The sequence below is a fragment of the Panthera pardus genome, unplaced genomic scaffold, assembly GCF_024362965.1.
Source record: "Panthera pardus isolate Hobbes unplaced genomic scaffold, ASM2436296v1 HiC_scaffold_12, whole genome shotgun sequence".
Lineage (NCBI taxonomy): Eukaryota > Metazoa > Chordata > Mammalia > Carnivora > Felidae > Panthera > Panthera pardus.
Genome location: NW_026526677.1, coordinates 6,109,233 through 6,135,581, shown reverse-complemented (window position 1 = coordinate 6,135,581; position 26,349 = coordinate 6,109,233). Strand labels below are relative to the sequence as shown.

The following is a 26,349-nucleotide window of genomic DNA, read 5'->3' as shown; positions in this document are numbered from 1 at the left end:
CGGGGTTCTCGGTCGCCAGCCATTCCTGGGGAGGACTGCCGGCCGGTCGGACGTCTTGCCTGTCGCTGGAGGAGAGGTCCCGGCTCCCCGGGAAGGCGGCTGCGGCGGCAAAATGAAGATATTCGTGGGAAACGTCGATGGGGCAGATACAACGCCAGAGGAGCTAGCAGCCCTCTTCGCGCCCTACGGCACGGTCATGAGCTGCGCCGTCATGAAACAGTTCGCCTTCGTGCACATGCGCGAGAATGCAGGCGCGCTGCGCGCCATCGAGGCCCTGCACGGCCACGAGCTGCGGCCTGGGCGCGCGCTCGTGGTGGAGATGTCGCGCCCACGGCCTCTTAACACTTGGAAGATTTTCGTGGGCAATGTGTCGGCTGCGTGCACGAGCCAGGAATTGCGCAGCCTCTTCGAGCGCCGCGGACGCGTCATCGAGTGTGACGTGGTGAAAGGTAACGCGGAGGCGCGCGGGGGCGGGGGCGCGGGCGCGGGCGCGCTCTGGGCACTCTGCTTGTTAGCCACGCCCCTTTCCCGGGGGTCGGTCACCGCGCGGTTGGGGAGGGTGGGGAAGTCGCGGGAGCGAGGCCGGAGGTGTTGGGGGCGCGATGGGTAGAGCCACCCTCCTTCCCTGCGGTCCAGGCACCATTCTCCAGATAGGAGGAAGTGGCTCTGGGTGGGTTCGGCGGCCACTGTGAGCCGAGCTACGGGGCCGGGGACGCGCCTGAGAGACTTGCGAGTATACCGGGGGCGCGCCTTCCACTGGTCTCCTGGGCCTGGCACCGAGCGGAAATTGGGAAGTGACGGGCACAAGCCGGATCATGGAGCGGGGAAGATTTCGCCACTTCCCCACTTCCTCTCCAGACGTCGGTCAGAGCAAGGGAAGAGGGAAAAGGTGGGGGCTGACGCCCCAAGGCCACCCTCGTGTTCCCTGCCGATGAATGCTCCCGAGCGGAAGGTAACGGGGCCCTTGGACGTTTCTCGGGCTGGGATTTTTTAGCATTGTGTGGCATGGGTCTACTCATGGGTATATAGTTACTCGTGGGTACAGGAGGGACCCCTTCCGAACCACTTTGGCCTTTCAACATTGTTAGGTGGGTTAGGCGTGGCAACGCTGTATTCCAAGTCCCTCAAACTTGGGTTTGTTTTTTTTTTTTTCCTTGGGATCGATTTTGTATGTATATATCTATATATATGTATGTCTATATATTTATATTCTACTATAGATATAGATATATATAAACTGAAAACCCCGATCTTTTGAATGGGGAAGGAGGCTTGTTTTATGAAGGCCTCTTCTCTTTAGCCTTTACTTGCCAAGCCCATGCCCTCAGGGCAGTGTTCTTTTATAACTTGGTGATTTTGCAAAGGGGCATATACTCTGTGGCTGAGGGGGACGTGGAGAGGGGTGTGTGAGAGGTCTTCGTTAAACATTGGCTAAACAAATTTACTTGTTCATCGGCTTTGCTGGAGTAGTCTAATTCTTAGGGCAGATCCCCAGTTTGCCTTTTCTTTGAGGAAAATGTATCACTGTAATCTAGGTCTGGCTTCCTTTTTGGGACCCAGTTGACTTTTTTTGTAGTCTAGGTTCCTATCCTGTAAGTTCTTTTTCTTTTATGTTGGCAAGGTTTGGTGGGATCGTCCTTGTGTATGTGGCCAGTCTCTGTTCCTCTTGTGAACAGATCAGAATTAACTTTGCCCTGCCATCTTCAAGGATGCAACCTGGGGGAGTATCTGATGCCCTACTCCTGGTGTTGAATTCATACCTACCCATACTCTGAAAAGTTTTGGGGATAGGAACTAAATGGGTGCAGGTGCCTTTTTCCACCAAGACACTTCATTTGCTGTCCTAATAAGGCATATTTTGGGGGCCATTCCTTGTCCTTTCTGCAGCTGGGGAAGCGTAAAGGGTTGTAGTCTCCACTACTAAGAGCAGTTCTTGTTCTGCATTAATATTGCATTCTATTTTCCTCAACTCAGGTTATGCCAGTCCACGACTCTCCGGAATCGGGCTTTCCTGCTGGGTGCTCTTAAGGCAGGCTGTATGGTGCATTGATTTTTGCTTTGTTTAAAGAGTAGGAAGGACTCCAGATCGGGCATCTGGCCAGGAAACCAGTGGGGGTACATGATCCTGATGACAGTTCTGTGTTAATTGACCTACCACATGTCTTTTGCGGTTCTTAGGCAAGATGGCTACTAGATTGGGAGTCTAGAAACTAACATCTGAGGGGGACAGTCTCCATGGAACTCATTGGTCAAGAAACTTGCTTTCAGGTGGTAGAGGAAACTAAAAATTTGCCCGGATTCGCTCTGGACTGATACCAAGTGACAGTGGCGGGGAGGGTGAAGTGTATAACTGCATGTGGTTTGTAGAACTCTTGGCTGACTCCGAGAGAGTGAAAGTTTTGTCTATTTTGTCCTTTTGTAAACACCCAGAAATGTGTTAAACTTCCTCAGTAGTGGTTAGTTGTTATTTGTGGTTATCCTGGTAAGTAACAGAGCTTCTGCTATACTTTGATGTGAGAGACTTTGGGAAAGATTTGACTGTCTTGTCCTCCACTGATGCTTTTCTTTTTCTCTGGGGTGAAAGAAAGTGTGGCTTTTAAGTTGGGAATGTAGCAGAAGAGACTGGCTCTGGCTCTATAAAAACGCATTTCTTGGGTTGGGAATGGGCATTCGATGATCGAGTCCTCTGGTGTTGGCTGTCAGGTCTTTGAAAAGCACAGAAGCTTAAGGTTGCATAAGACAACCAGTTCTATTTCATTTCATAGGGGAAAAACATAGTTGCTTGGTTACCCCTGAAGCTTCTATGTGATTTGATTTATGAAGCAAAAATCTCCGTGGCAACAGTGGATTGTAACCACTCTCCACAGCTATTGGGTGTTCAAAGATGAAGTATGAGAGTTGCTGACAGCTTTAGGAACCATTTAGGCTTCAGGGGAGGTGTGAAAGGCAGAAGAGGAAACTGTTTCCTTTTTTTTTTTCTTGGTGGGTGGCCATTTTTTCCTCCTATACACAAATCTGTAGTGTAAAGTTAGAGGTTTTTAATTCTTCTCAGGATAGGAAAACTCCTTTTTCTGCCCAAATCAAGAGATGGATGCTTAACTGACTGAGACACTGAGGCGCCACTCTGGATTCTCTTAACTTTGGTTCTAGAGGAATTGTGATGCCACCAGACCAATAGGTGATCTCTGTAAAACATTGCTTGCTCTAGTGCCTTTAAATGCAGTGGATTTCCCTCACAGGTTACTGTTTCTTAAACTAGCTTTCCAAGCAGAGTTCTCTAGGTTTCTGGTTTTTCATCGTCCTAGGAGTAATTGGATTCCTGGGCATCTTTGATAGGGTTAGGTGTTGATTTTGGCTTCTGGCTGTAACAGGGTTAACCCTGATACAATTGAGTCAGCTGGATCACTAAGTCACACTTCTCTTTAATGTCAGGATTAGGAACATTTTGATGTAAATTGGTTATAATTGTATCTGAGGGCTTTTAAAAAATTCAGTTTCTAGAACTCCTCTGGGTGGTAAATTGAAATTGTACATGTGAAATCTCAGTTCTCAAATTTCAACTTGGTTGGTTTCTTAATAAAACCTGGCTAAGGTAGGGAGTAGACAGTGGGATGTCCTGTTGCTCTTGTAAACCTTTTGAAGTTGTTGTTGTTTTTGTTGGGTGTTTTTTTTCCCCTAGTTTGTTCTGGTCTCAGGAATTTGTGGATAGTTTAGCCAGGACTATAATATCATTCATTAATAGTCTCTCACACTGCCTGGAGGTTTTTTTTCCATTTCCCTTAATCTGCCTATAAGCTCCCACTTTTTGTTTGTCCTTGCATTCTCTGGAGGGTCAGCTCAGTCTCTGCTTTTAAAGACATCACTGACCACCAGTATCTATTTTTAATTCCCTTTACCCAAAGTGGAGATGAGAGATCATAAGACAGTTCTAGTACTCTGTGGCTAGGCTGAAAGGAACACTTTTGCCTTAATTGGCAGGTAAGGAATCAGGTTCTAACCATGGGGGTGTGAGGACTGAGAGTTGTGATAGTTGATTTTGTTTTTTTAATCCTCTCTGGCAGGTTCCAAGTTTGCATGTATAAATGGTATGGTAGCTTTTGTTTTTTATTATTAGAGATAAAAGATAATCTGTAGGGAGTGAAGCCTGTGGTTATTCCTAGGCCTGAATAATCGTCATAATTCTTTGTTATCATATAGCTATTTATATTTTACAAGGCGCTTTTATCTTCTTATTTGAATCTCCTAACTTGGAGGTGGGTAGGGCAGATATCTGGATCTATAATTGAGGCTTTTAAGTGCCTAACCAAGGATTCCTTGTGCATACCATACTTCTGATTTATGCCTTGTTGATTATTTTTTCATTTCTATGAGAAGCAGGTTGGTGGCATTGCCTCACAAGAAGAAAAATGACTTGCTTTCTGGGAGCAGCCAGAGAGGGCATCCCAGTATGAATCTAGAAATTAGGATGCTTGTTTAGAGGTCGTTTAAAAGGATTTGTTATCTGCAGGAATGGAACCTGGTGATTTCATCTAGGTAGTTTTTCATTTCCTAAATTGATGTGAGATGGTATCTTGGTACTTGGTACTTAAGTAGCCATGGATCCAGATGGGTTTAAGTGCATGGCCTTATTTGCCATGAGCATGGTCTTATCATTGTTTTTCAGATCTTGCTTGCACCATTGTGATATGTGATTTTGGACATGAATAAGAATTTCTTCCCACTCCCCTTTCTAAAATTTTCTCCTGTGTGGTAGATGAGTAGGACTTTGAGATCAACATCCTATCTTAAGCTTATATCCCACCACAGTTCATTCAAATCCTGAATGAGGACTTCAGGGGTAACCTATTTAGCAGAGCCTGCAAGCTGCACTTACTGCAGTTTCTCACCTTGAAGCTTAAGAAACAAGATCTTTCCTGTAAACTGTCTGTTCTGTGAACAGGAGCCCAAGGGGGTATGGTATACGTCTGTACTTTGAAGAGGAACCAGTAGAGGATATAATGTAGCCTGGGGGATAGAGGCTTGGGCCTGATCTCAGCCAAGAGGCTCGGTTTCCATTCCCACGCCTCATTGGCTTACATGAGTTCCAGCTTCTCCTTTTGTAAGTTTGAATTTCTTGTTGTGTTAATATGGTCTCGCTTTATATATTGACTTCTCAGGGATAGACTGGTGTAGTGAAAGGGCAAGGAAGAGCTAGGATTCTGTTCCTGGGTTCAAGACATTTTGATTTAGAGCAAGCCGTACAAATTCTCTGAGCACATTTGTCCACCTGTAAGATGGAGATAATGATGCTTTGCTCTGCGTACCTCACAGGATTGTTGTGAGGCCCAAATGAAGGCCAATGCATGGAAGTACTTTGAGAACAGAAGTACTCTGAGAAAAAAAAAATTGGAGAACGTTCATGAACTGTGCACTGCACTTTAATTTTCTTGATTTAGTTGGACCCTGGGCTGAGATACGGGTCATGCCAGGACATAAGTGGTCATTTCCAGTATTTCAGAGTTAAGCTTCAAAGGTGAGCAGTAGTGTTTGGTGACCTTGGGTTAGAGAATGCTAAATAATTGAGTGATCCAGGAACCCTTTCTGTGTTTTGTCTGGTGGTTTATTTACACTCATGAGAGCTGTGAAGATTTTTATCCTGTGTTGCAGTTCATCTTTGCTCTTCTCTCACCAGAGAGTTGAGTTGAGTGATGTGGCGGGGGAAAGGGGAGAATAGGGAGAACACGTAGGGAAAGGTGACCGCTTGAGACAGAAGCTTTGTTATGTGGGAACCATGTTTTATGACCTACTCCTGGAGAGGAGGGTTTGGAGGCCTGGAGGTAGCTGGCAACAGCTGGGTGCTGTTGTGTGTCCAGTTTGGGACCCATCAGGTAGCATGCCCTGCCCCCCTAATCGCTAACCCTCTGTCTGCTGCTTTATCAGACTACGCGTTTGTTCACATGGAGAAGGAAGCAGATGCCAAAGCCGCCATCGCGCAGCTCAACGGCAAAGAAGTGAAGGGCAAGCGCATCAACGTGGAACTCTCAACCAAGGGTCAGAAGAAGGGGCCCGGCCTGGCTATCCAGTCTGGGGACAAGACCAAGAAACCAGGGGCTGGGGATACGGCATTCCCTGGAACTGGTGGCTTCTCTGCCACCTTCGACTACCAGCAGGCTTTTGGCAACAGCACTGGTGGCTTTGATGGGCAAGCCCGTCAGCCCACACCACCCTTCTTTGGTCGCGACCGCAGCCCCCTGCGCCGTTCACCTCCCCGAGCCTCCTATGTGGCTCCTCTGACGGCCCAGCCAGCCACCTACCGGGCCCAGCCCTCAGTGTCGTTGGGAGCTGCCTACAGGGCCCAGCCTTCTGCCTCTTTGGGTGTCGGCTATCGGACTCAGCCCATGACAGCCCAGGCAGCCTCTTACCGCGCTCAGCCCTCTGTCTCCCTTGGGGCCCCATACAGGGGCCAGCTGGCTAGTCCTAGCTCCCAGTCTGCTGCAGCTTCCTCGCTTGGCCCATATGGTGGAGCTCAGCCCTCGGCCTCAGCCCTCTCCTCCTATGGGGGTCAGCCAGCTGCGGCTTCCTCGCTCAACTCCTATGGGGCTCAGGGTTCCTCCCTTGCCTCCTATGGTAACCAGCCATCCTCTTATGGCGCGCAGGCTGCCTCCTCCTATGGGGTTCGTGCGGCTGCCTCCTCTTACAACACCCAGGGAGCAGCTTCCTCCCTAGGCTCCTATGGGGCCCAGGCAGCCTCCTATGGAGCCCAGTCTGCAGCCTCCTCACTTGCTTATGGGGCCCAGGCAGCTTCTTACAATGCCCAGCCCTCGGCCTCTTACAATGCCCAGTCTGCCCCGTATGCTGCACAGCAGGCTGCTTCCTACTCTTCCCAGCCGGCTGCCTATGTGGCACAGCCAGCTACAGCTGCTGCCTATGCCAGCCAACCAGCTGCCTATGCTGCACAAGCCACTACCCCAATGGCTGGCTCCTATGGGGCCCAGCCGGTTGTTCAGACCCAGCTGAATAGTTATGGGGCTCAAGCATCGATGGGCCTGTCAGGCTCCTATGGGGCTCAATCAGCTGCTGCGGCCACTGGCTCCTATGGTGCTGCAGCTGCCTATGGGGCCCAGCCTTCTGCCACCCTGGCAGCTCCGTACCGCGCTCAGTCGTCAGCCTCATTGGCTGCTTCCTATGCTGCCCAGCAGCATCCCCAGGCTGCTGCCTCCTACCGTGGCCAGCCGGGCAATGCCTACGATGGGGCAGGTCAGCCGTCTGCAGCCTACCTGTCCATGTCCCAGGGGGCCGTTGCCAACGCCAACAGCACCCCGCCGCCCTATGAGCGTACCCGTCTCTCCCCACCCCGGGCCAGCTACGACGATCCCTACAAAAAGGCTGTCGCCATGTCGAAAAGGTACTGTATGCCCCCCCGCCTCTGCCCCCAGCTGGGGCTTAGGGCAAGGGGCTGAGGTTGGCATGGGAGGGAAACTGGAGCCATTGGCCCCTCCTTTGGTCTTCTCTCATCTACTCCCATGGGATGTCCAAAGGCCGAGGGGGGTGATGTCTGTAAACTTTTTTGATCACCAGGGTTCAGGTGGAGCATTAGTGCTCAGCCTGGGGTGGTACCAGCTAGTCAGGCTGGGAAAAGTGTCACCTGTCTAGGCTACCCCAAGTGCCATTGGAGCTACTGCCTGCAAGATTGTGGCCCATAGCCTTTCCCACCGTCTCAAGGATCCTTAAGCCTGTTATGTGGTTGTCCTGGCTTTGGTAGGGTGGGTTTGAAAGAGTAGTCCCTTTGGCACTCACTGGCTGAAGGCAAGGTGTATGAGGTGCGTCCACTCTTTGGGAAGTTGGGGACCTTGCTTTCGTCCGCCGTTCTGTTGATAAACAACCAAGGTCTTTCTGTGTAGGGCCCAGGGTGGGGATAATTTGTTTGTGGTTTGGGAATGTAGACTAAAATCTACCTTGGCCAGTTGAGAAGGGAGGGCTTCAGTGGTGGGCTTGGTTTCCCACTGGTTGAACCAGGCTTGATTTCTTGCCCTGGATAGGGTGATGAGCCTTCGGACAAAATCTTGTTTGTTGGAGACCAATCTGATCACACCCTCCCTATCCCTATTGGCATCTCCCCCATGCCCACCTGGAGCCCTCCCCTCAATTGTCTCATTCACCAACTGTCTTCTTCTCTCGACTAGGTATGGTTCCGACCGGCGTTTAGCCGAGCTCTCTGATTACCGCCGTTTATCAGAGTCGCAGCTTTCGTTCCGCCGCTCGCCGACAAAGTCCTCGCTGGATTACCGTCGCCTGCCCGATGCCCATTCCGATTACGCACGCTATTCGGGCTCCTATAATGATTACCTGCGGGCAGCTCAGATGCACTCTGGCTACCAGCGCCGCATGTAGGGCCATCCTGGCATGGGGCACCACAGGGAGGGAAGGAGAGGAGAGGTCGGGTAGGGTGCAGGCCCAGGTTATAACCACTGGCCCATACCTCTCCCGTTTGCGGTTTTTCATCCCCTCTACCCTGTGGGCCTTCCCCAGGAGATGATCCTTTTGAGTGTTCGGCAGTAACCTACTTTGTTCCTTCGCCTCAGCAGCAAATCTTGCTACTGGCTCTAGATCTGCGGTTTCCCCTCTCCCCTGCCTCCCATCTCCCCAGGATGGGAATTTCTTTTATGTTTTTATTTTTTCCTGGCTCCCTTTTATTTTTGTGCGCGATATTTAAGGTCGTCTGGATGGGGAAGCAACCTGCAACTGAGGTCGGCGGCGCCTTTTTCTTTTTAGATGTGAGGGAGGCCAGGAAAAGGTTAGCTTAACCATTTCCTGTGCGCCAGTGTGCCAGCAGTCCAGGGGGCCCTGACTTTGTCCCGCTATAGACTGTGTTGAGACTGAGTTCCTGTCGGGACGGTCGGTATATGTCCAAATCCCTACTGACCCCCTGATGTTCTAGCTGATGCTGAGTGGCACAGTCCCACATCCCCATCTCCCCAAGTAGGTGGTGTTAGAAAACCTTAATTTTTTTTCCCTTTTGTATGGACTACAAATAAAACTTGGGGCAATTTGCAGTTTGGAAACCTGGTTGTCATTGTCTTGATTGCACTCAGTTTCAGAGAAGCCAGTTTGACATCCAGGAAGACATGACAGCTAAAGGAAAGGCAGCTGGAGAATCCAGGGCAGATGAGGAAAGGGGTTTGTATGTGGGAACTAGTGATTTCCCTGCTGCCCAGAGGGATTTAGGTCATCGTCGTCCCATTAGTCTGCCATCTTTAGGACTGGAGAGTCCAGACCAAGTTGCTCGGACTTCCTCAGCCCTTAAGTTGAATTAATCACACCAAGTGCAGTAAGTTTATTTGCCCATTTCCCCCTGATTTATCTCCAGTTCGGAAACAACCTGTGCTCCAAGCAGGATGGTTCTGGGGTATGGCTTCTCAAGTGAGAAGTGGGGAAATGGACTGCTTTGGTGCTTATAAGGCTAGTGGATCCTTCAGGCAGTGGGCTTGAGTGAGTGCTGGAGCTGGGACCCGGAAAGGAGCCAGTAGTGGGGTAAGGGTGGTGTCTGTCTGGTTCTTCCCTGTGGTTGGAGAGAGGAGGAGCAGGGACGATTGGAAGCAGGTATGGGGGATATGGCCATAAACCTGGTATTTCGCCTGTTGAACATCACCATGGAGTGTCCTTCCTGCGTCCTGCCATCTTCTGCCATCAGTTCCCTGAGACTTACCCCGTCTCCATTTGTTAGGGTTTCCAGATGTTTTCTTCCTGGATTTATATTTGAAGGTGTCCTCACAGACTGGAAAGGGGGGTGAGGTACAAGCATAACCCAAGTAGGGATGCTGGGATAGAGTGAGAAATTGAAGATTCTTTCTGTACTTTTATTCTGGGACTGGGGTTGAGAGGACCTGGGCAAAAAAAAAAAAAAAAAAAAAGTTCCAGCCAGGGACAAAATGGAGGCTTGGGTTCACCAATAAATGAGTGAACAGAAGACTGGTTGGGTAGGAACCTACTGCTGTTCCTTTGGGAAAGGGGGCTTTAGAGATTTGATTTGGGAGCCTTTTGGGGCAAGGTGGTTTTGGGGAATTGTGTGTGTCAATCAAGTGGAGTTCAGGTGGGTTCTTTTCTGCCTTTCACTGGTTCCTTGGGAACTTGCCTTGTGACAGAGGAGTTTGCCCCAAGTGTTCCCTTCCCTCTGCCCAGTGGGCAAAAAAGCATATGATCTTTATAAGAATGAGCTCTTGTGGATGGTAACTGGGGTAATCTTGGGGGGTGGGGTACTGGGGCCATAGCTCTTTCCTTGCTCTTTCTGCTCACTGCTTTACCTCCAGGTGCTTTGCTGCTCCTTTTCATTTCTTTGAAGGACTGGGAGGGGGGAGTCTGATAGGTTTCTTGTCACTTCTGCAGGGAGGGTGGGGTGATCTGAGGACCAAGCTAACAAACTTAGCTCTGGTTATTACTCTGGAAAATAGAGGGGTTGGTTGATTACAGGGCTGTGATTGTGGCCTGTGCATTTGTAATATTTCTTTGTCATATGGCTTTCTGTTTTCCTTTCTCCAGTGTGAGGGTTCTGCCACTATTCCAATCCTATGGTTCCTGTGAAAAACAGCTTAATGTGCTCTTGGGGCCAGTGTTGATGTTCTTTATTGCAGCCCAAGTTCTTCAGAGTGATGTGGCCTAGATGATCACTCTTAACTGCCTAACATCTTTAGGTCCTGATGCCTTTGCTGCCTCAGCCCTCAAGGTTTTCGTTGTTCAAGCAGAAGAGGTTACAAAGCTAAATCATTTGTCATTCTCTTCTTTCTTGCAGATTGTTTTAAAATTTCCTTCTTTCTCTTTTATTTAAATTACGCCACCTGTGTTAATCCTGTAGCCCACTCTTCATACTTTGCTTTTTGTGGATTTCTGAGTTCTTGGGTCCTATAACTTGGAGATGGTTGGGTTGAGTGAATGGGAGGACATACATTTAATGGGTGTTTTGGGATAAGAGGGTGGGGAATGTGGACTCCCAGGTTTTGCACTCCTGCATCTATCACCTCTACAACTTGACCTTCATTGGAGAAGTTAAAGATGATTTATTCCTGGAATGAGACCACATAGAGGCTTCTAGCCTTGTCAGCCTATTCTCTTCTGAGGTTTGGACCTTGTTTCACATTCTGTCTGGGGTAGGCCTGGGACCCCATCCCTTCTAGTGGAGGTAATGGAAGTATCATTCAGTGGTCACCCTCTGGGTAGGCTGCTTTTCTAGTCCTGCCCATCAGTTAAGCTTGGCCAAAGTCTATGTATAGACTGGTGGTTCTCCAGTCATTTTGTCCTATCAAGCCAAGTAAGCTGACCCTAATAGGGGATGATTTGGGTTATAGTGAAAATAATTTCCTAGATTTATGGACTAGTATATGTAATCAAAGTTTGGGTAATAGAGAAGATAAGATGTAAAGCAAGTGAAAAATTTATATTCACCTAAATTGTAGTTACCTTTAGATCATAAAGGGTAGAATCAAGTTTTCTGGGGGCGGGGGGTAGTTCTTAAAAGTTACTTCAAACGTAGTGTAAATCATTTGAAATATTGTGTCTGTAGTGCCAGAAATACAGTATTAAGTAGCTGAGCCCTTGGGCTGACCTTGAATTTATAATGTGGGGAGGCAGGACCTACCTCACTGAACTAGTTACGGTTAATAAGCAATGCTAGTGTAGTGGAAGATAAGGGGCAATTCCACTAGTTAAAATGTTCCGGAGATGGGATTTGTTTGAATGGAAAATTGACTTGGCACAGAATGACTAGGGGGGGTTGGCTGTAAAATCAGGTTTCCTGAGTCTGAATTGTGTTTCTGTCACTTAGTTGTGTAATCTTGGGCCTGTCAGGAACTCTGTCTTAGGTTTTTCATCTATAAAATGGAGATTTTATAGATGAAAACATTTATTGAACACTTGCTAAGCACTGATAAAGTGCTTTTCATACAGTAACTTCATTTAATCTTCATTGCAACCCAAATGCCATTATTTCTAAACCTGTTTTTTAAATGGAGAAATTAAGGCTGTAGATCAAGTAATGTTTCTTTAAATATTCTTTTTTGGGAGAGCACAAGTTGGGGAGGGACAGAGAGAGGGGGAAAGAGGATGGGAAGTGGGCTCTGTGCCAACGGGCTGACAGCAGTGTGCCCAATGTGGGACTCAAACTCATGAACTGGGAGATAGTGACCTGAGCTGAAGTTGGACGCTCAACCACTGAACCACCCAGGTGCCCCTTAAGAAACTTTTCGTAAGATCATATGGTTAGAAAGCAGTAGATCAAGGAATTGAGTCATTTTGAATTGAACTGTCTAGGACTTTGCTTGTAATTGTTATAATGCCATGGAAGGATCAAATGAGAACATGTGACAAGTGTGGGGCCTCATGTATAGTCACTGCTTATTAAATGCTAGCCGTCTCATAGACCCGAATTAGGACATTCTGGGGAGATTGGGGTGGCCTGGTGGAGCTGTCACACAGCTGAGCAAAGGACTGTGGATGTAGGTGTGAGTGCAGTACAGTGCACTCAGTGCACTCAGAACAACAGTGAAGCAGTGGATTTTTTTAACTGAGTGCTACCTAGGAGTGAAGTAGGCCATGGATCACACCGGTTTTTGTCACGTCCAGTCTCAGGCAACACTGTTCAGTGTCCTGGGATCATATTCTCCTTGGGTATGGAAAAGAAAGGTTAGGGGTAGGGAACCTGCAAAGACATTAAGGGGAGGCTAAGAGTGTAGCTGCCAGTGGGATTGGAGGCTTAGGAAGTTTGCTTGACTGGCTCAGTCAAGGAAGGCCAGTCCGAATATTCCTGGAGAATACCGGTTTTTAATTGGAACTTTTATTAAACCAGTACTCATTTCTGGACAGGAGCCGGTAATTAACATGTATAAATTACACATATTCACCCCAAAAGGTATGAAAGAATAGCTTGTTTGTTCACATTTGAATGTTTTTCACAGATATCTGTGTTTCCCCCTAAGTTTGGATTTGTCCCTCATTTCCTTTTCAAGAGCCCAGGCTCCAAGCACTTTTGTCTTTTCAAAATCTGCAGTCAGAATGTATATTTATGCTTGGTTATGACAGATACCTGCTTTCTAGATGACTTTTTGAAGAAGTCAGTTTACCTTTGAGGTGCTTGGTAACCTGATCAGCAAATTAAGAATCACCAAGATGGTATTTACAGTGTCCTGGACAAAGTGCTTTAAAAAAAATTTTTTTTTCAAGTACATTTATTTTTGAGAGAGAATGAGAGTGTGGAAGGGGCAGAGAAGGGGAGAGAGAAAATCCGAAGAACCCCACCAACCATGAGATCATGACCTGAGCCAAAGCCAAGAGTCAGATGCTTAACCTTAGACTGAGCCACCCAGGTGCCCCTGGACAAGGTGCTTTTAAAATACTGCATTCAATCCTATTTTGCATACTTGGGGTGGTAGAAGATTTGGACCGGATGTCTTTAATTTATAAACCTTAAGGGGTGAGTATTAAGCTCCTTTAGTACTCAGTAAAATAGAGTTGGATAGGTGAACATCAGTGTGGAGACAGCCGAACCACAAATGTCTTCCTGCCTAAAGCTTCATTTTGCAGCATTTGTCAAACTGGTAATCCTGGTGATGAAAAGCTGTAGCATAGGTTACCCCCTGGCTTTTGGGCACCTGCTTTTTCTGTTTGAGGGAGACTGGAAAGTATACTAGGTGACATGAATCAAGTGCTTGTTTTTAGAACTAAGTGTCCATGATCTTAAGCTGATACTGACTGAAAATCTCGTCATTTCTCCTTTTGGTTTCCAAGAAGTTAACTCCTGCATTCACCTTTGTGTTAACTTAGTCAACAAATAATTGGGTGCCTACCATGTTTCAGGTGCATTTCTAACACTGAGGATAGAGTAAGGAAGAAGAAAAGCTCCCTGCCCTCGAACAAATTATTTGATGGGAGGTAGGAGGTAGGAGAAAGAAATGGAATGAACAAATAGGATTTCAAGTGATGGTAAGTATTTGGAAAAATAACATGAAGTCATGGGATGGAGTTCCAAGGTAGGCTTTTGGAGTAGGAGGATGTCTAGATGGGGTGGCCACTGAAGCACCTGGAGAAAGAACATTCCAGTCTGAATGAACTTGGAACAAAAAGGCCAGTGGGGTGGAGCATAGTATGTATGGGTGGGGTGGGAGTGGGGTGAGGCGAGTGGGGGTTGTTAGAGAGATCAGGAGATTCTGGCAAGAACCAGATCAGGTAGGGTAAGTGAAATTTTTCCAGTGCAGTGTATTTTAAGAAGAGGGGGATGATTTAATGTGCTTTATACAGTTGGATGAGCTTGCAAAATGAAACAGATATAAGTCCACCTTAAAGGCTTTTCAGAAGGTAAATCAAGTAATGAGATTGGGCTGGGGGGGGGGGTGCGTGGGGGGGCGGCGGTACTGTGATCTGCAAACTGGCATGGATTGTGATCCTGAGATTTATATTCCCAGTCCTCTCTGCGTTGGACCTGGACAGATTCCTAGTTTTATAGAGCGAGTTGATCTCCTCTGCTTTGGTATTTTGGAAGAAAGTTTATCTCCAGGGCTGTTGGGACACACAGAATTTGGAAGATCAAACTGAAAGGACCTAAGAGGATTTCTATACCAGATGAGTTTCCCTGCAGATTGAATGGTGAACCCCACATGATGCCGGCCCCCTCAAAAGGGCACACACATGCAGCTGACTAACATAGAATTGATTTTCTTCGTCACTGATTATATTGCCTTTACTCAGATTCCGTATATAAGAATCCACAATGAAAATGGACCAAGATTAGTGTCGACCACATCTGTAAATGTGTTATTTTGATGTTTTTAGGTCCTTTGCTCTTCCCACTCTAGAGTAAGTTCTTGAGCGGTTTTCCAGCATTTGGTTCCTGAGTCATGTCAGGTTTTTAAACCCATTTCCATAACTTCAACTCCTTTCTCTTTCTGCCCTCCCTCCCCCTTTGGGGCTGCTGTGGACGGTCGTGTGTTATGTCATCTCCACTCATGATCCCCTTCCTCATAGAGAATTCATTGCTTTTATCATGTTCTTTTCATCCAGCACCTTCCCCACTTCCGTCCTCAAAAGCTGCCTTGCAAAGGGTCATTGCTTGCTCAGTGAGGATGGAATTCTGTGAAGAAGCCAAAGGATGAGAAAGAAAATGTGATGAGGGAGGCCAGACGCTCTGGAGAATGCTGTTTTGATTGTATTTTGTTTATAGCTTCATGTGATTAGGCTCTTCCCTCTAAGGTCGGTTCTAGGAGTTTAAACCTACAGCTCTGGCCCATGGCACCCAATAAAATAAAACAAAAAACTTCGCTGCTCCAGTTTTTTCTCAGGGTGGGGTGGGGGTGTTTTCAGTCTACGTGGTCACACAGAAACCGTTTCTTCATCTTGGACCCACTCCGGGAGGCTGGTTCCTCGAGGGAACTTGTCTCCTCAGTGCCTCCAAGTAACGCGGCCTCCAACCGGGCTCACTTGGGACCGTTATAACCTAATTGAAGCCGCGCCCATTAACCGTTTCCAGAGTTCCTTTCACCACCCGTGACAGTAGTTTTGATCTGGGGGGAGCTCCGGGACTCCGAGGGCTACGGTGTGGATTCTTGGGCAAAGGAGGAGGTTGGTTCTTCCGGTGGGGACGCTTCGTTATTTTTCTTACCTGGCATTTGGGTCTGCGTAAGCTATGGTTCGTAGCATCCTGGCTGCGAAGGCGTGGTGGCTGGGAGTTTAGAGGGAGAAATTTGGAGAAGGCAAAATGGAGCGGGGGATATTGTCAAGATGTGCACGTGTTGATGGCGAAACCTTTCAGAAGCTTCACAAAATTGGCGCCACGAAGCTAAAGACCGCCACACCGGAGCCTTAGCTCGCTCCGCCTAATGGCGGGTCGCACCCGGGCGAAGCCCACGTTTGTAGTTCCTCCCTCACGCCGACCTCTTACCCAATCAGTGACTTCGGCTTCGCGAGATAGGCGCTCATTGGCATTCGCGTAAAAGCTCAGGGGTTACTGACGTTTCCACCTCTTCCCGGCCTCTCAGGTAATTGGCGTTGGTGGTAACCAATCAGGAAGAGGAACCACGGGAACGCCTGCCTTTAACTTTACCGAGCAGCCAATCCGGTGGTAGGCTCACCTCCCCTTCTACCCAGAGTCACTGCTGCGGCCGTCGCCATTTTAGCGTTTTGTCAGAAGCGTCTGCGCCGCGAGGAAGAGCCCCTGCTGGTTTCCGTGCGGGTGAGAGACTCCGAGCCCCTCCGTTGCCTCTCTTTTCTCTCTTAAATTTCTTATCTCACTCCTTTGGGCTTCAGGGGTATCCTAGTGGGGTCACGGCCTCCGCACCCGTCTCTGAGAGCCGACCTCGGTGCTGGGCATTGCGCGGTAAGCCTGAAGCAGCCCTTCCCCCACGACCTCCCCCGAGAATACCTTCCTTTATCCCCACATTGCCCTCTACCCGACTTGGCTCGGTTTCCTGCTCTGAGGTTTCCATAGAGATTACCGCGCTCCTTTAGACTTAGAAAAATTGAAACCTGTTTCGAGAATTTCTTAGGCTGTGAGACATTGTTGTCTGACTGATGAGTCTGAAGCCCCTTTCTCTGGCCACGCATCTCCCCATCCCGCAGGAGCTCGTAGGACAGCACCCCGACAGAGGCGTTCCCCACTCCTGCACTTCCTGTAGTCTTCTCATGCCTTGCTCTCCGGCTCAGGTCTCCCGTTCACTGCTTCCCAAGGAAACCCTAAAATGAAGCTATTATAAGGCCCACTTTTCCGGAAATGGTGGCTACTTACTCCGTTGCGGGAGGAAGAGCTGATTCACAATTTCAGTAGTCAGTCCAGGCAGCTTGCAGTTAGACCTTTCGTTTTCTGACCTCCCAGTGGATAGAAAAGCCCAGTATCCCCAGCGCTGCGTGTATGCTCTCACTTTCATTTCCATTTTCGTTAGAAGCTATCCAACTCTTATCAAACCCTTTGTCTACTAAGGAGCTTTCTGTTACAGACATTTTCTCATCATTCTAGGGTTCTACACCCGGTATTGTGGCAGGCCTCCTTATTTCCACTTTTCCTTTGATTGTTGTGTGGAGGTGGGAGTGTGAGAGAGGAGAACTGGAAATATTTGCTAGAGTGAAAGGAGGTGGCCGGGGGTTTTTTGTTTGTTTGGTTTTGTTTTTACTGATGTGAGCCTAAGGTCTTTTGTTAGAAATTTTGTTTCTTCTCACACAGGCTGTGTCGAGATGGTGAAGCTGTTTATCGGTAACCTGCCCCGGGAGGCCACAGAGCAGGAGATCCGCTCACTCTTCGAGCAGTATGGGAAGGTGCTGGAATGTGACATCATTAAGAACTACGGCTTTGTGCACATAGAGGACAAGACGGCGGCCGAGGATGCCATACGCAACCTGCACCACTACAAGCTGCATGGGGTGAACATCAATGTGGAAGCCAGCAAGAATAAGAGCAAAACCTCCACCAAGTTGCATGTGGGCAACATCAGTCCCACCTGTACCAACAAAGAGCTTCGGGCCAAGTTTGAGGAGTATGGTCCAGTCATCGAATGTGACATCGTGAAAGATTATGCCTTCGTGCACATGGAGCGGGCAGAGGATGCAGTGGAGGCCATCAGGGGCCTTGACAACACAGAGTTTCAAGGTGAACCACCCTCTTTGGGAAGAGGGCTGAACACAGCCTGTGTGCAGAAAATAGGTTGGATAAGTAAGGGGAGGGGTTTGGGGGTACAAATAGAGCTGTTGGCTGGCTGACGGTGAATCATTGTGGGTGATATACTTAAAATGGAGAATGCATGGGAATTAGAGGCTTTAACTTAGACCAGTCCCTTTGGGAAAACACCCGTGGCTTTAGTTTGGAACTCTTAAGGCTTTTATGTCTATTAGTGCAGAAGTCTTTTCCTTTGATTTTCCCACTTATCTTTTTTTCCTTCCCTTTTTCTTGATAGTAGAGCACATTATAGTGGTTCACTCTGAATTTATTGCCTCAGCCCAGTATCAGCATTATGCCTTATTTTACATATGAAGAACCTGACAAACCCAAAAGCGTCTTAACACTTTTGGGGAGCAGAATCCCTGGTAAGCTCCCCCACCTCATCCCAACTCCTAACTTCCCAGCAAAGGTAATTAGTTATTAAATAACTAGTGTTGAGATAACTAGTGTTTTTAAAGGGCTATCGCTCTTGTTCCTTTTCAGTTATGCTTGTACCCAGAGGTTCTGTTTTGAGGATGAGGTCACTCCAGAATAAAAGTCTGATTTCAGGAGTTGCTGAGGAGGGGATATTGGGGTTTGGGGGCAATAATGGCAATGTCTTTTCACTGTTTGAGGGTGGACTCAACATCCTTGGTGAATAGAGCCCTTAGATGGGTGTTATCTTAGAGCCTTGACTAGATTGTTAGTGTACCTAGAGGGCAGTATGAGTGATGGTATGGATTGTTGCTTTATTTGGAAAGTTGTATCTTTTCTTAGTTTGAGTTCTGAGCTCCTGTGGCAAGAGTGGCAATCAGGAAGGGTGAGTGTGGTAACCATGGTGAGTTGCTAATTTTTCTTCCATCCCACCATCCCCTTGTGTCCCCTGTAGCAAAAAAGAGCTTTTTCCCTTTGATTGTAACTACTTCCAAATTACGGGGTAGTCCTATAATTCCTTGCTACGTTTTTAAACTGTATTCCAACCTTTTTAGCCCAAACAAGGTAGTTACTGCTTCCTTTTCTGAGTACTCTCTTGTTCAGTCATTGCTCCTGTTTTGTGGGTTTATTTCCCTTAGATTGGACCTTTCTTAGAGCTGGAGGTCCAGTCGTTCTCCCAACTTAACAGTGCACTGTGTCATGGGTATTGCTGTGCATTATTAAAGAAAAGTGTCACTAGTCTCTCAGGTCTAGTTTGTTTTTCTTTTTTAATTGGTAAGTTGAGAATTAACTTGCTGCCAACAACTTAATTGGGAGCAAAGGCTGCTTTTGTGGAGGGTTTGTGGTATAATACCTAATTTTTGGACCCTCTTCTCCACTTCAATCCAGTCATCGAGTGGGTGGTAGCTTCTGATTGTAGCAGGTACATGTGTAAAGGGAGACCAGTGTGTCCTGACTCAGGACAACCTGTCCTTATGCATAACTCTTGAGTATGAACTGTAGGCTCTGTGGTGCTATTTCTGCTTATTTATATTTTCATTACTTAGTCATTCTCCTTAGTATTGTCTAGTAGAGTTCTATGTGTATATGGAGCAATGGAATTTATTAAGATGGTTTTTCAGTTTCTCAGTGTTGGGTGTATTCTCTTTTGCCCATTTTAAAGATCTCTATCGTAAATATTTTTAAAGGTTTAGTTTCTTTTCCTGGTTTTGGAATTGACGCATCCTTAGATCAGGGCATTAGTTAACGACCTTAATGTCATGAATGTGCTTGGTTAGTTCCTTGGTTGCACCTGTTTTCTCTGGTTTTGTTAGGTGCCAAGGTGGCCCCGAGGGCAAATACCAGAGGGACATAGGTGAGCACTTTAAAGCATTTCAGTACTTAATTGTGTATCTAAGCTTCTAACTTGCAGTCTATCTACACATAGATGTAATGTTTACAACAGGATTTTTTTGGGGGTAGTTTGATCCTTCCACCTCCCTTTTCCTTCTCTAGCTTCCCAGGACTTTAATTTTGCATGTGAAATTGTCTATTTACCGATTCTGTAATGTTGTATGAGTAGATGATCTATCTGTTGACTCTCCTCTGCTTGTAACCATTCACTTTATCATCTGCATGTTTTGGTACACTAGCCAATTGCATTGGAAGTTTTTCCTGGAATTTTGCTTACCAATAAATTGGTAGATCATATTAGGTCAAAGCTGTTCCTGCGAAAAGATTTAAACCTTAAGTTTCTTCAGAAAAGTGTCTTTTGTTAAGTTTTCAGAAGTAATATTTTTTTATTTCTAGAATATAAATTGTAATATTCAGCAAAAAGTAGTATTTAGTGTGTGTTCTTACCATCTTTCAGATCCCTAGTTTAAGGAGAAAAAGTACTTTAGTCTTGTTAATGAATTATTTGATCCTCTAATACTACTGGTTATTCTCCCCATTTTTCTCATCTCCCTCCCCTTTTTCTTCCATGTTTTTCATAATCTTTTTAAAAATTTAGGCATTTTGTGAATTGCCTGTCCTATTTCCTTAGACCCTATCAGGAAGTCCCTAAAGTTGTCAGATTGTGAAGAATCATTGTTAGAATGAATATCAGGACCAACAATTTAAAGGACTCTGTTAAAGGGGAAGGCAGTCCTTCAATGCATATGATTGTCCCTTTTCCCCCAATTCATGAGTGATTTTCCCACAAATCTTGAAACTTGCTTATCACATTCAGTCACGGATCAGGTCTGGGTTATATTCTCTATCGGTGGTAACTTTCAGGTCTTATTCTCTTTGATTTTTGGAGTGGGGAACGGGGGAACTGGCCTTTGTAGTGTCCTGCTTAATGAAATCAGTCTTGATGGTGAAGATTGGAAATGTGAGAATCTTGTGGAGCACTCATACAGTTTCTTTTGTCATTGGGCTATTGTTCAGGGTAGTTTCTGTCTAGTTACTTGGCAAAGGATGAGGTGCTTATTATTGGGCCCAAGCTTTAAACTAGTGTTAGAGCTGAAACATTTCTTCATCTTACTGATCTTTGTCTTTAAACAGGTCATTGTATTGAATTTATGTAGTGGACTTTTTTTTTTTTTTTTTTTTTTTTTTTTGTAATTAAAAAAAAAAAATCTTTTGGCAAGGAATCCTGCATTAGTGTTGTCTAAGTAAAGCCATTGCTATGACCAGTGTCTGGGGTAGGGGCGGGGGCTATGACTAAGAGTGATAGCAACCCTTCTTGCGTCTGTTTCTTCAAGGCAAACGAATGCACGTGCAGTTGTCCACCAGCCGGCTTAGGACTGCGCCCGGGATGGGAGACCAGAGCGGCTGCTATCGGTGCGGGAAAGAGGGGCACTGGTCCAAAGAGTGTCCGATAGATCGTTCTGGCCGAGTGGCAGACTTTACCGAGCAATATAATGAGCAATATGGAGCAGTGCGTACACCTTACACCATGAGCTATGGGGATTCATTGTATTACAACAACGCGTACGGAGCGCTCGATGCCTACTACAAGCGCTGCCGTGCTGCCCGGTCCTATGAGGCAGTGGCAGCTGCAGCTGCCTCTGCCTATAATTACGCAGAGCAGACCCTGTCCCAGCTGCCACAAGTCCAGAACACAGCCATGGCCAGTCACCTCACCTCCACCTCTCTCGATCCCTACGATAGACACCTGTTGCCGACCTCAGGAGCTGCTGCTGCTACAGCTGCTGCTGCTGCAGCAGCCGCTGCTGCTGTTACTGCAGCTTCCACTTCATATTACGGGCGGGATCGGAGCCCCCTGCGTCGCGCTACAGCCCCAGTCCCCACTGTTGGAGAGGGCTACGGTTACGGGCATGAGAGTGAGTTGTCCCAAGCTTCGGCGGCCGCGCGGAATTCCTTGTACGACATGGCCCGGTATGAGCGGGAGCAGTATGCGGATCGGGCGCGGTATTCAGCTTTTTAAAGCTTGAGGTGAGAGCGGTGGGTGTCCCCTGTTCTGGTTTTGCCATCCCTCCTGCAGCCTACAGGCTCCAGTTAGGCTGCCCTGCTTGCTTGCTTTTGCGGGGTTAGGGTAAGGTTACTACTAGCATGGCAGAGACTAGGGGAAGTCCTTAATTACTTAACTTTTTGAAATATATAAACATCCTTAGCCCTCATGGCTACTTTTCCAGGGCTCCTAGTATTGGGAGTCAAAATGAAGAATGGTGTGATGAATGTTGGATCACACCTATGTGCTGTAATTGAACTGAACCTGGGACCCATTTATTCAGAATGAGGTGTGCTGTTTCTCAGAGCCTTTGTTGAATTCCTAGGTGTGTGACATTATTAAGGTTTGTAAGTTTCCTGTTCTGCTCTGTGCTATGTGAAAGGTCTGCTATGACCTAGAGTAATATAAAATCCATAACTAGTTAACTAGTCATCACTGCTCAGGTCCCTGTTAACTGTGAAGACTATCCAGGTGGCATCATCTTAATCTTGAAGCAGCGTTTTCTGACATTCCTGAACAGTTCACTCCCTATGAGCTTTATAGAAAAAACTTCTTTGATGGTAAGTTGGGCAGAGAGAAGAAAAGGTATCTTTTAGTTTATAAAGCTTTCAATAAGGAGTCTGAGGCATAGATTCAAATCCAACTTCTCCACTCAGCTCAGATTTATTCCCTGAATAGAGTGCCCACCCTGTTGCTCTATCTTTGAATCTGTCCTATAAAAGAACCTGTTTACTCTGTTCAATTTTTTTTTTTAAACTGTCCCACAGAGTTCTGGTGGACATCCTTTCTGCTTCTTCAAGGGATATGGTGATATAAATATGAATGAACACCAGGGTTGGGAGCTTTGCCTTAAGCAGATTACTCCCTTCATCTTCCCACTAGTTATGGGCATTTAATACTCTTGAACCAGCTCTACCTTGAGTCCTCTGGCTTTTTCCTATACTATACATTTTGAGCCTCATGATCCATTTGGCTCTACTTGAGTATATTCTTTGTGATACTTGCCAGCTTTGGGCTCTAGGTGTTTTGAGATTGCTGTTGTATTAAATGATGATTCTCAGATACCCTTTGTTTTGGGGGAACCCCCAGTTCCCAGTGTGTCCCAGACATTACCATTGATCTGTAATTTTGTAGTGTCAGGGTGAGTGATATTCTGTCATCTTTTAGTTAAGGCAGAAGGTATGTGACTTGCCAGAGATTATTGGATAGAAAATCACTGGTAGGGCTGGAAAAGAAACGTGAATGACTTGATATGTAGATTACATATGCCCTCTACTACATTCTTTAGTTTCTTCCCTAGGCAGAGTTGGATGCCCTCAGGTCTTAAAGATTGTTCAGTTGATGCTACTTTGACTAGACCTTGAATGATTTTTAACTTGGACCTTGGTACTAAACCCAGATTCAAACATACTTTTGACTTTTACCCCAGAGAGCTAATTGGAACCTTTTTTTTTTTTTTTTTTCTTTCCTGCCCTCCAGTGACAATTTGGGACATGGAATTACCTTTTCTGAGGAATGCTGATGTTAACATCAAGAGAAATGAATTATGTTTGCCTACACTCATCAAAGAATATTTGCTGTTTAATTTAGAGAAGGACCTCAGTCTGGGATTGCTTGACCTTCCCAGTTTCTCTCTGGCCTTTAAGCTTATTTACTTTTAGAGATTATTGTGATACTGGGGATGGGTACAAGTAAACTTAAAAGGAGTGTCAAGTTACCAGAGTTTGTAAAGATGTTCTTTGAAGTTTTAAGTAGGAAGCCCTTTTGAGCTTTGCTGTAAAGCCCCTGTATTGTGCTCTCTTGCAGGTGGGATGTGTGTGGGCTGAAATTCCGAGCTGCGGTTGTGCATGAGAATACACCCTTCGTGGTACCCCATCTCCGGGACGTTCTCGGCTCTGTACGTTCAGTCCCTCAGGAACCGTGGACCTTAATTTACCTTGCTAAATTCAGACCACCTCTTCCTTTCCTCTTTCCTGCCCATTTTCCTGTTCTTCCTGTTCTTCAATACTTCTGTAGTTTCCCATTTATGTTCTGTTCTCCCAGCAGGCCTCATTGCGTGCAGAAACTGTGGTGGGGGGTGTGCTGTCTCCCTGCCTCCTGCTTCCGGTGGGTGTTGGACTTGGGAATGACCTTGGTGAGAGTGTCACTGCTCCTGAGTCTTTTTGGCCCAAAGGCTTGTGGCGGGTAGACACATAGAGTTGGATCACTTTTTTTTTCCAGTGAAATAAATGGTTTTTCAACTTAGGGCATGTGTGCTTTGAGAGCGTTCTTGCTTGGGCTTGTGTCTGGGTTCTTTATTTGTCCCTGGAAGAGAAGGGGTGGGTATAAAGTTTGACATTTCAGCCCTGGGTGAACATCACTGCAGTTACTTTTTTTTATTATAGGTAGGTCTTAAAGGTGCCAAAGGAAGAACCCAGGCAGGTAGCTTCATTCCAGTAAAGACTTCCTTCCACTAGTCCACCTTTGTCATGAAACCAACCACTTGTTCATGGTTTCAAGATATCAGTCTTTCCTTGCTTGAGAAATAAATCCTCACCCACCTCTTAATAACCATTTCAACCACTTAGTCAATACATCTAGTTTGATTTATTTCCAAGATCGAATTCTAGGAAAAGGAAGTATTTGAGGGAATAGGAGATGAGCTTTCAGTTTTCGTGCCATATGGAGAAACAAAGTTGTGGCTCTGTCAGCATTCTGCTGCTACCCTAGGCCAGTAAGTAACACTTCTGATGCCTCTCACCATCTATTTTTATAGTTGTGCTAAAATCCAAAGAGTGCCCTGAATGGTCCCACTAGCACCTTGTTACTTGTACTTACAGCCTTTCAAATGATTGGCACAGAAACAGAACCCAGCAGCGAGCTTTAGATTGTTTAATAATGAGCATGGGGGTGAGTGCAAAGAAGAACCACTGCCTCTTAGTTCCACGGTTCAACAGATGGTCTTTCAGACTGTGTTGTTTTTTTTTGTTTTTTTTTTTTTGTCTGTACCTTGGTTCCAGTTTTAACATACATAGTAGGCCTGGATGTAGGATATTTTCTAGAATCATTCACTCAACAAATAGTACCTACCATATGCCTTTTGGAAAGGTGGGTTGTGGTGATGGGAGATCAGAAAAAGGATCTGGTCTTTAGTTGGGTGATTTCTCAGATTTTTCTGCTTAAGCTTGTACCATACTGGTTCTAATTGGTAGTTGGCCAAAATGGAAATAATTGTAGGGATAAAACTTGTAACTACTAAATGTTTGCTCTGTGTGAAACCCCGTGATTGGTCTTTTATGTGTTACTCCATTTAATCCAGTAACCATTTTTCTGTCAATTAAGATATTTTATTTCTCTTATCCTCAAAACATAATTGCTAGTGATTAAGATAGCAGTTCCAAGAAAACTATTGGTCGAGTTAAGGGGATTAGGGATGGGAAGAGTTACTAGCTCCTACAGATGAGATGTGGTCAATAACAAGATTATGAGTAAAGTCTAAGTACTTTTGTCTTGCATTTGTCTTTGTTAATCTTTGGGTAGGTTGGTTTTCTTCCAGTGCCACTTTTTAGAGGGTGGTGCCCACTTTGATCCCTTTTACTCTGAAAAGATGGACCCATCACTCTTTGGTACAGCTATAGATACACCCTTTGGTCTGATAAGTGGAGTTGGAAAGTTTAAAAAGATAGAGACTAACAGTATTCATTGAAGGAGTAATTTGATTCTCTGCAAGATACTGTTCTAGGTGCTGGGAATAGTTACGGAGCTTAAAGCCTAACGGGGACAAAACACATATTGTCAAATAGAGCATTTTATTTATATGGGAATGGTGGGAGGCTTTTCTGAGGTGATGGCACATCGCAGTAGTCATGTATGGGAGTAATACATTTTTGTTTTATAAAACATGATGTCTGGTTACGAATTTGAAGGGAGTCATTCCTACTTTCTGCTTTGAGAGTATGATCTCCCTGTAACAGACCACCTAAGAGTACTTTTTCATGACTGCCAAAATCTGGGCTAGGCTGCTATATCGCTACTATGCTTTGTAGTTATTTACTTGTTGAAAGGCAAAACACTATTAAGAACAGTGGGAAAATTGTGAATTCTAAAACTATTTAAATTGGACTTAGTGATATTTCAACATAAAGTTTTTTTAAATTAGCGGTGTTTTAAGCTTCCAATCAAGTGTACTTCTGAGTTGAGGCCACATAATCTGGTATGTGTAATGGATAACATACTGCTATCAGCTCAGGAGTTCTATGGTAGTTTCTCAAGAGTAATGCTTTCATATGTTGATTTTGTATAGGCTTCTATCATTCGTTGTGTTCAGTAAAGTGTGTTTAACATCCACCTGAGAGATGGATTTGTAGTTCTTACAGTTCTTAAGTTGCCTACTGTGTGTCAGTACACATCTGGAGAATACAAAGATGAATAGGGAGGGCATGGTGCCTGTCCTTACCTTGCCTCTGTCTAGGCCTTGGGTGTGCAGATAATTGGTGTGTCACTGGAAGTCAGGTGGGGATGGGAATGGTCACACTACCTATAGTGTTGACATCTGCGCCCAAATCTGGCCAAGCTGATTCTGGATGGGTCACAGGACTTAAAACAGTTTCCAGGGTGATATTTGGGGTTTGATTGGTGTTAGACCTTAACTTTGACTTAAAAGAGTCTTCTAGGCATCAAAATTGGGGTTGACTTGGGTGAATGCCCAATTAAAGCAGGCTCCTTAGCCCAGAGCTACATCAGCACTAAACTACACTCTAGGGGTAGAATAGTGAGAGGTAGAGCATTGCGAGTTGTTTTGTTGTTTTGTTTTTATTTTTATTTTTTTAATGTTTTATTTTCGAGAGAGAGAATG

At 46.0% G+C, this 26,349-nt stretch overlaps 2 protein-coding genes across 5 annotated transcripts; both read left to right on the top strand.

Moving 5' to 3' along the window:
• Positions 1-16,109, top strand: RBM14 (RNA binding motif protein 14). Of its 3 annotated transcripts, none has more exons than XM_019415088.2 (3): positions 1-449; positions 5,920-7,384; positions 8,163-9,041. In XM_019415088.2, exons 1-3 carry the CDS (start codon positions 113-115, stop codon positions 8,368-8,370), a joined length of 2,010 nt encoding a protein of 669 aa, XP_019270633.1. In that variant the 5' UTR covers positions 1-112; the 3' UTR covers positions 8,371-9,041. The 3 variants fall into 3 exon arrangements, with proteins under 3 accessions (XP_019270633.1, XP_019270635.1, XP_019270636.1); XM_019415090.2 differs by having other exon boundaries at positions 5,920-6,030; positions 8,163-8,217; XM_019415091.2 differs by lacking the exons at positions 5,920-7,384; positions 8,163-9,041 and adding an exon at positions 15,996-16,109.
• Positions 16,081-23,759, top strand: LOC109246812 (RNA-binding protein 4). 2 transcript variants are annotated; one of them, XM_019415093.2, is made up of 4 exons: positions 16,081-16,189; positions 17,174-17,596; positions 20,806-21,499; positions 23,322-23,759. In XM_019415093.2, exons 2-3 carry the CDS (start codon positions 17,185-17,187, stop codon positions 21,489-21,491), a joined length of 1,098 nt encoding a protein of 365 aa, XP_019270638.1. In that variant the 5' UTR covers positions 16,081-16,189; positions 17,174-17,184; the 3' UTR covers positions 21,492-21,499; positions 23,322-23,759. The 2 variants fall into 2 exon arrangements, with proteins under 2 accessions (XP_019270638.1, XP_019270637.1); XM_019415092.2 differs by lacking the exon at positions 20,806-21,499.
• Positions 23,760-26,349: the final 2,590 nt, after the last annotated feature.

Bases quoted from the DNA above. Each gene is read 5' to 3' on its own strand.
- RBM14 (XM_019415088.2), top strand. From the start codon at position 113: ATGAAGATATTCGTGGGAAACGTCGATGGGGCAGATACAACGCCAGAG. The intron at 450-5,919 runs GTAACGCGGAGG...CTGCTTTATCAG, and splicing joins CGAGTGTGACGTGGTGAAAG to ACTACGCGTTTGTTCACATG. The intron at 7,385-8,162 runs GTACTGTATGCC...TCTCTCGACTAG, and splicing joins GCTGTCGCCATGTCGAAAAG to GTATGGTTCCGACCGGCGTT.
- LOC109246812 (XM_019415093.2), top strand. From the start codon at position 17,185: ATGGTGAAGCTGTTTATCGGTAACCTGCCCCGGGAGGCCACAGAGCAG. The intron at 17,597-20,805 runs GTGAACCACCCT...TGTTTCTTCAAG, and splicing joins TGACAACACAGAGTTTCAAG to GCAAACGAATGCACGTGCAG.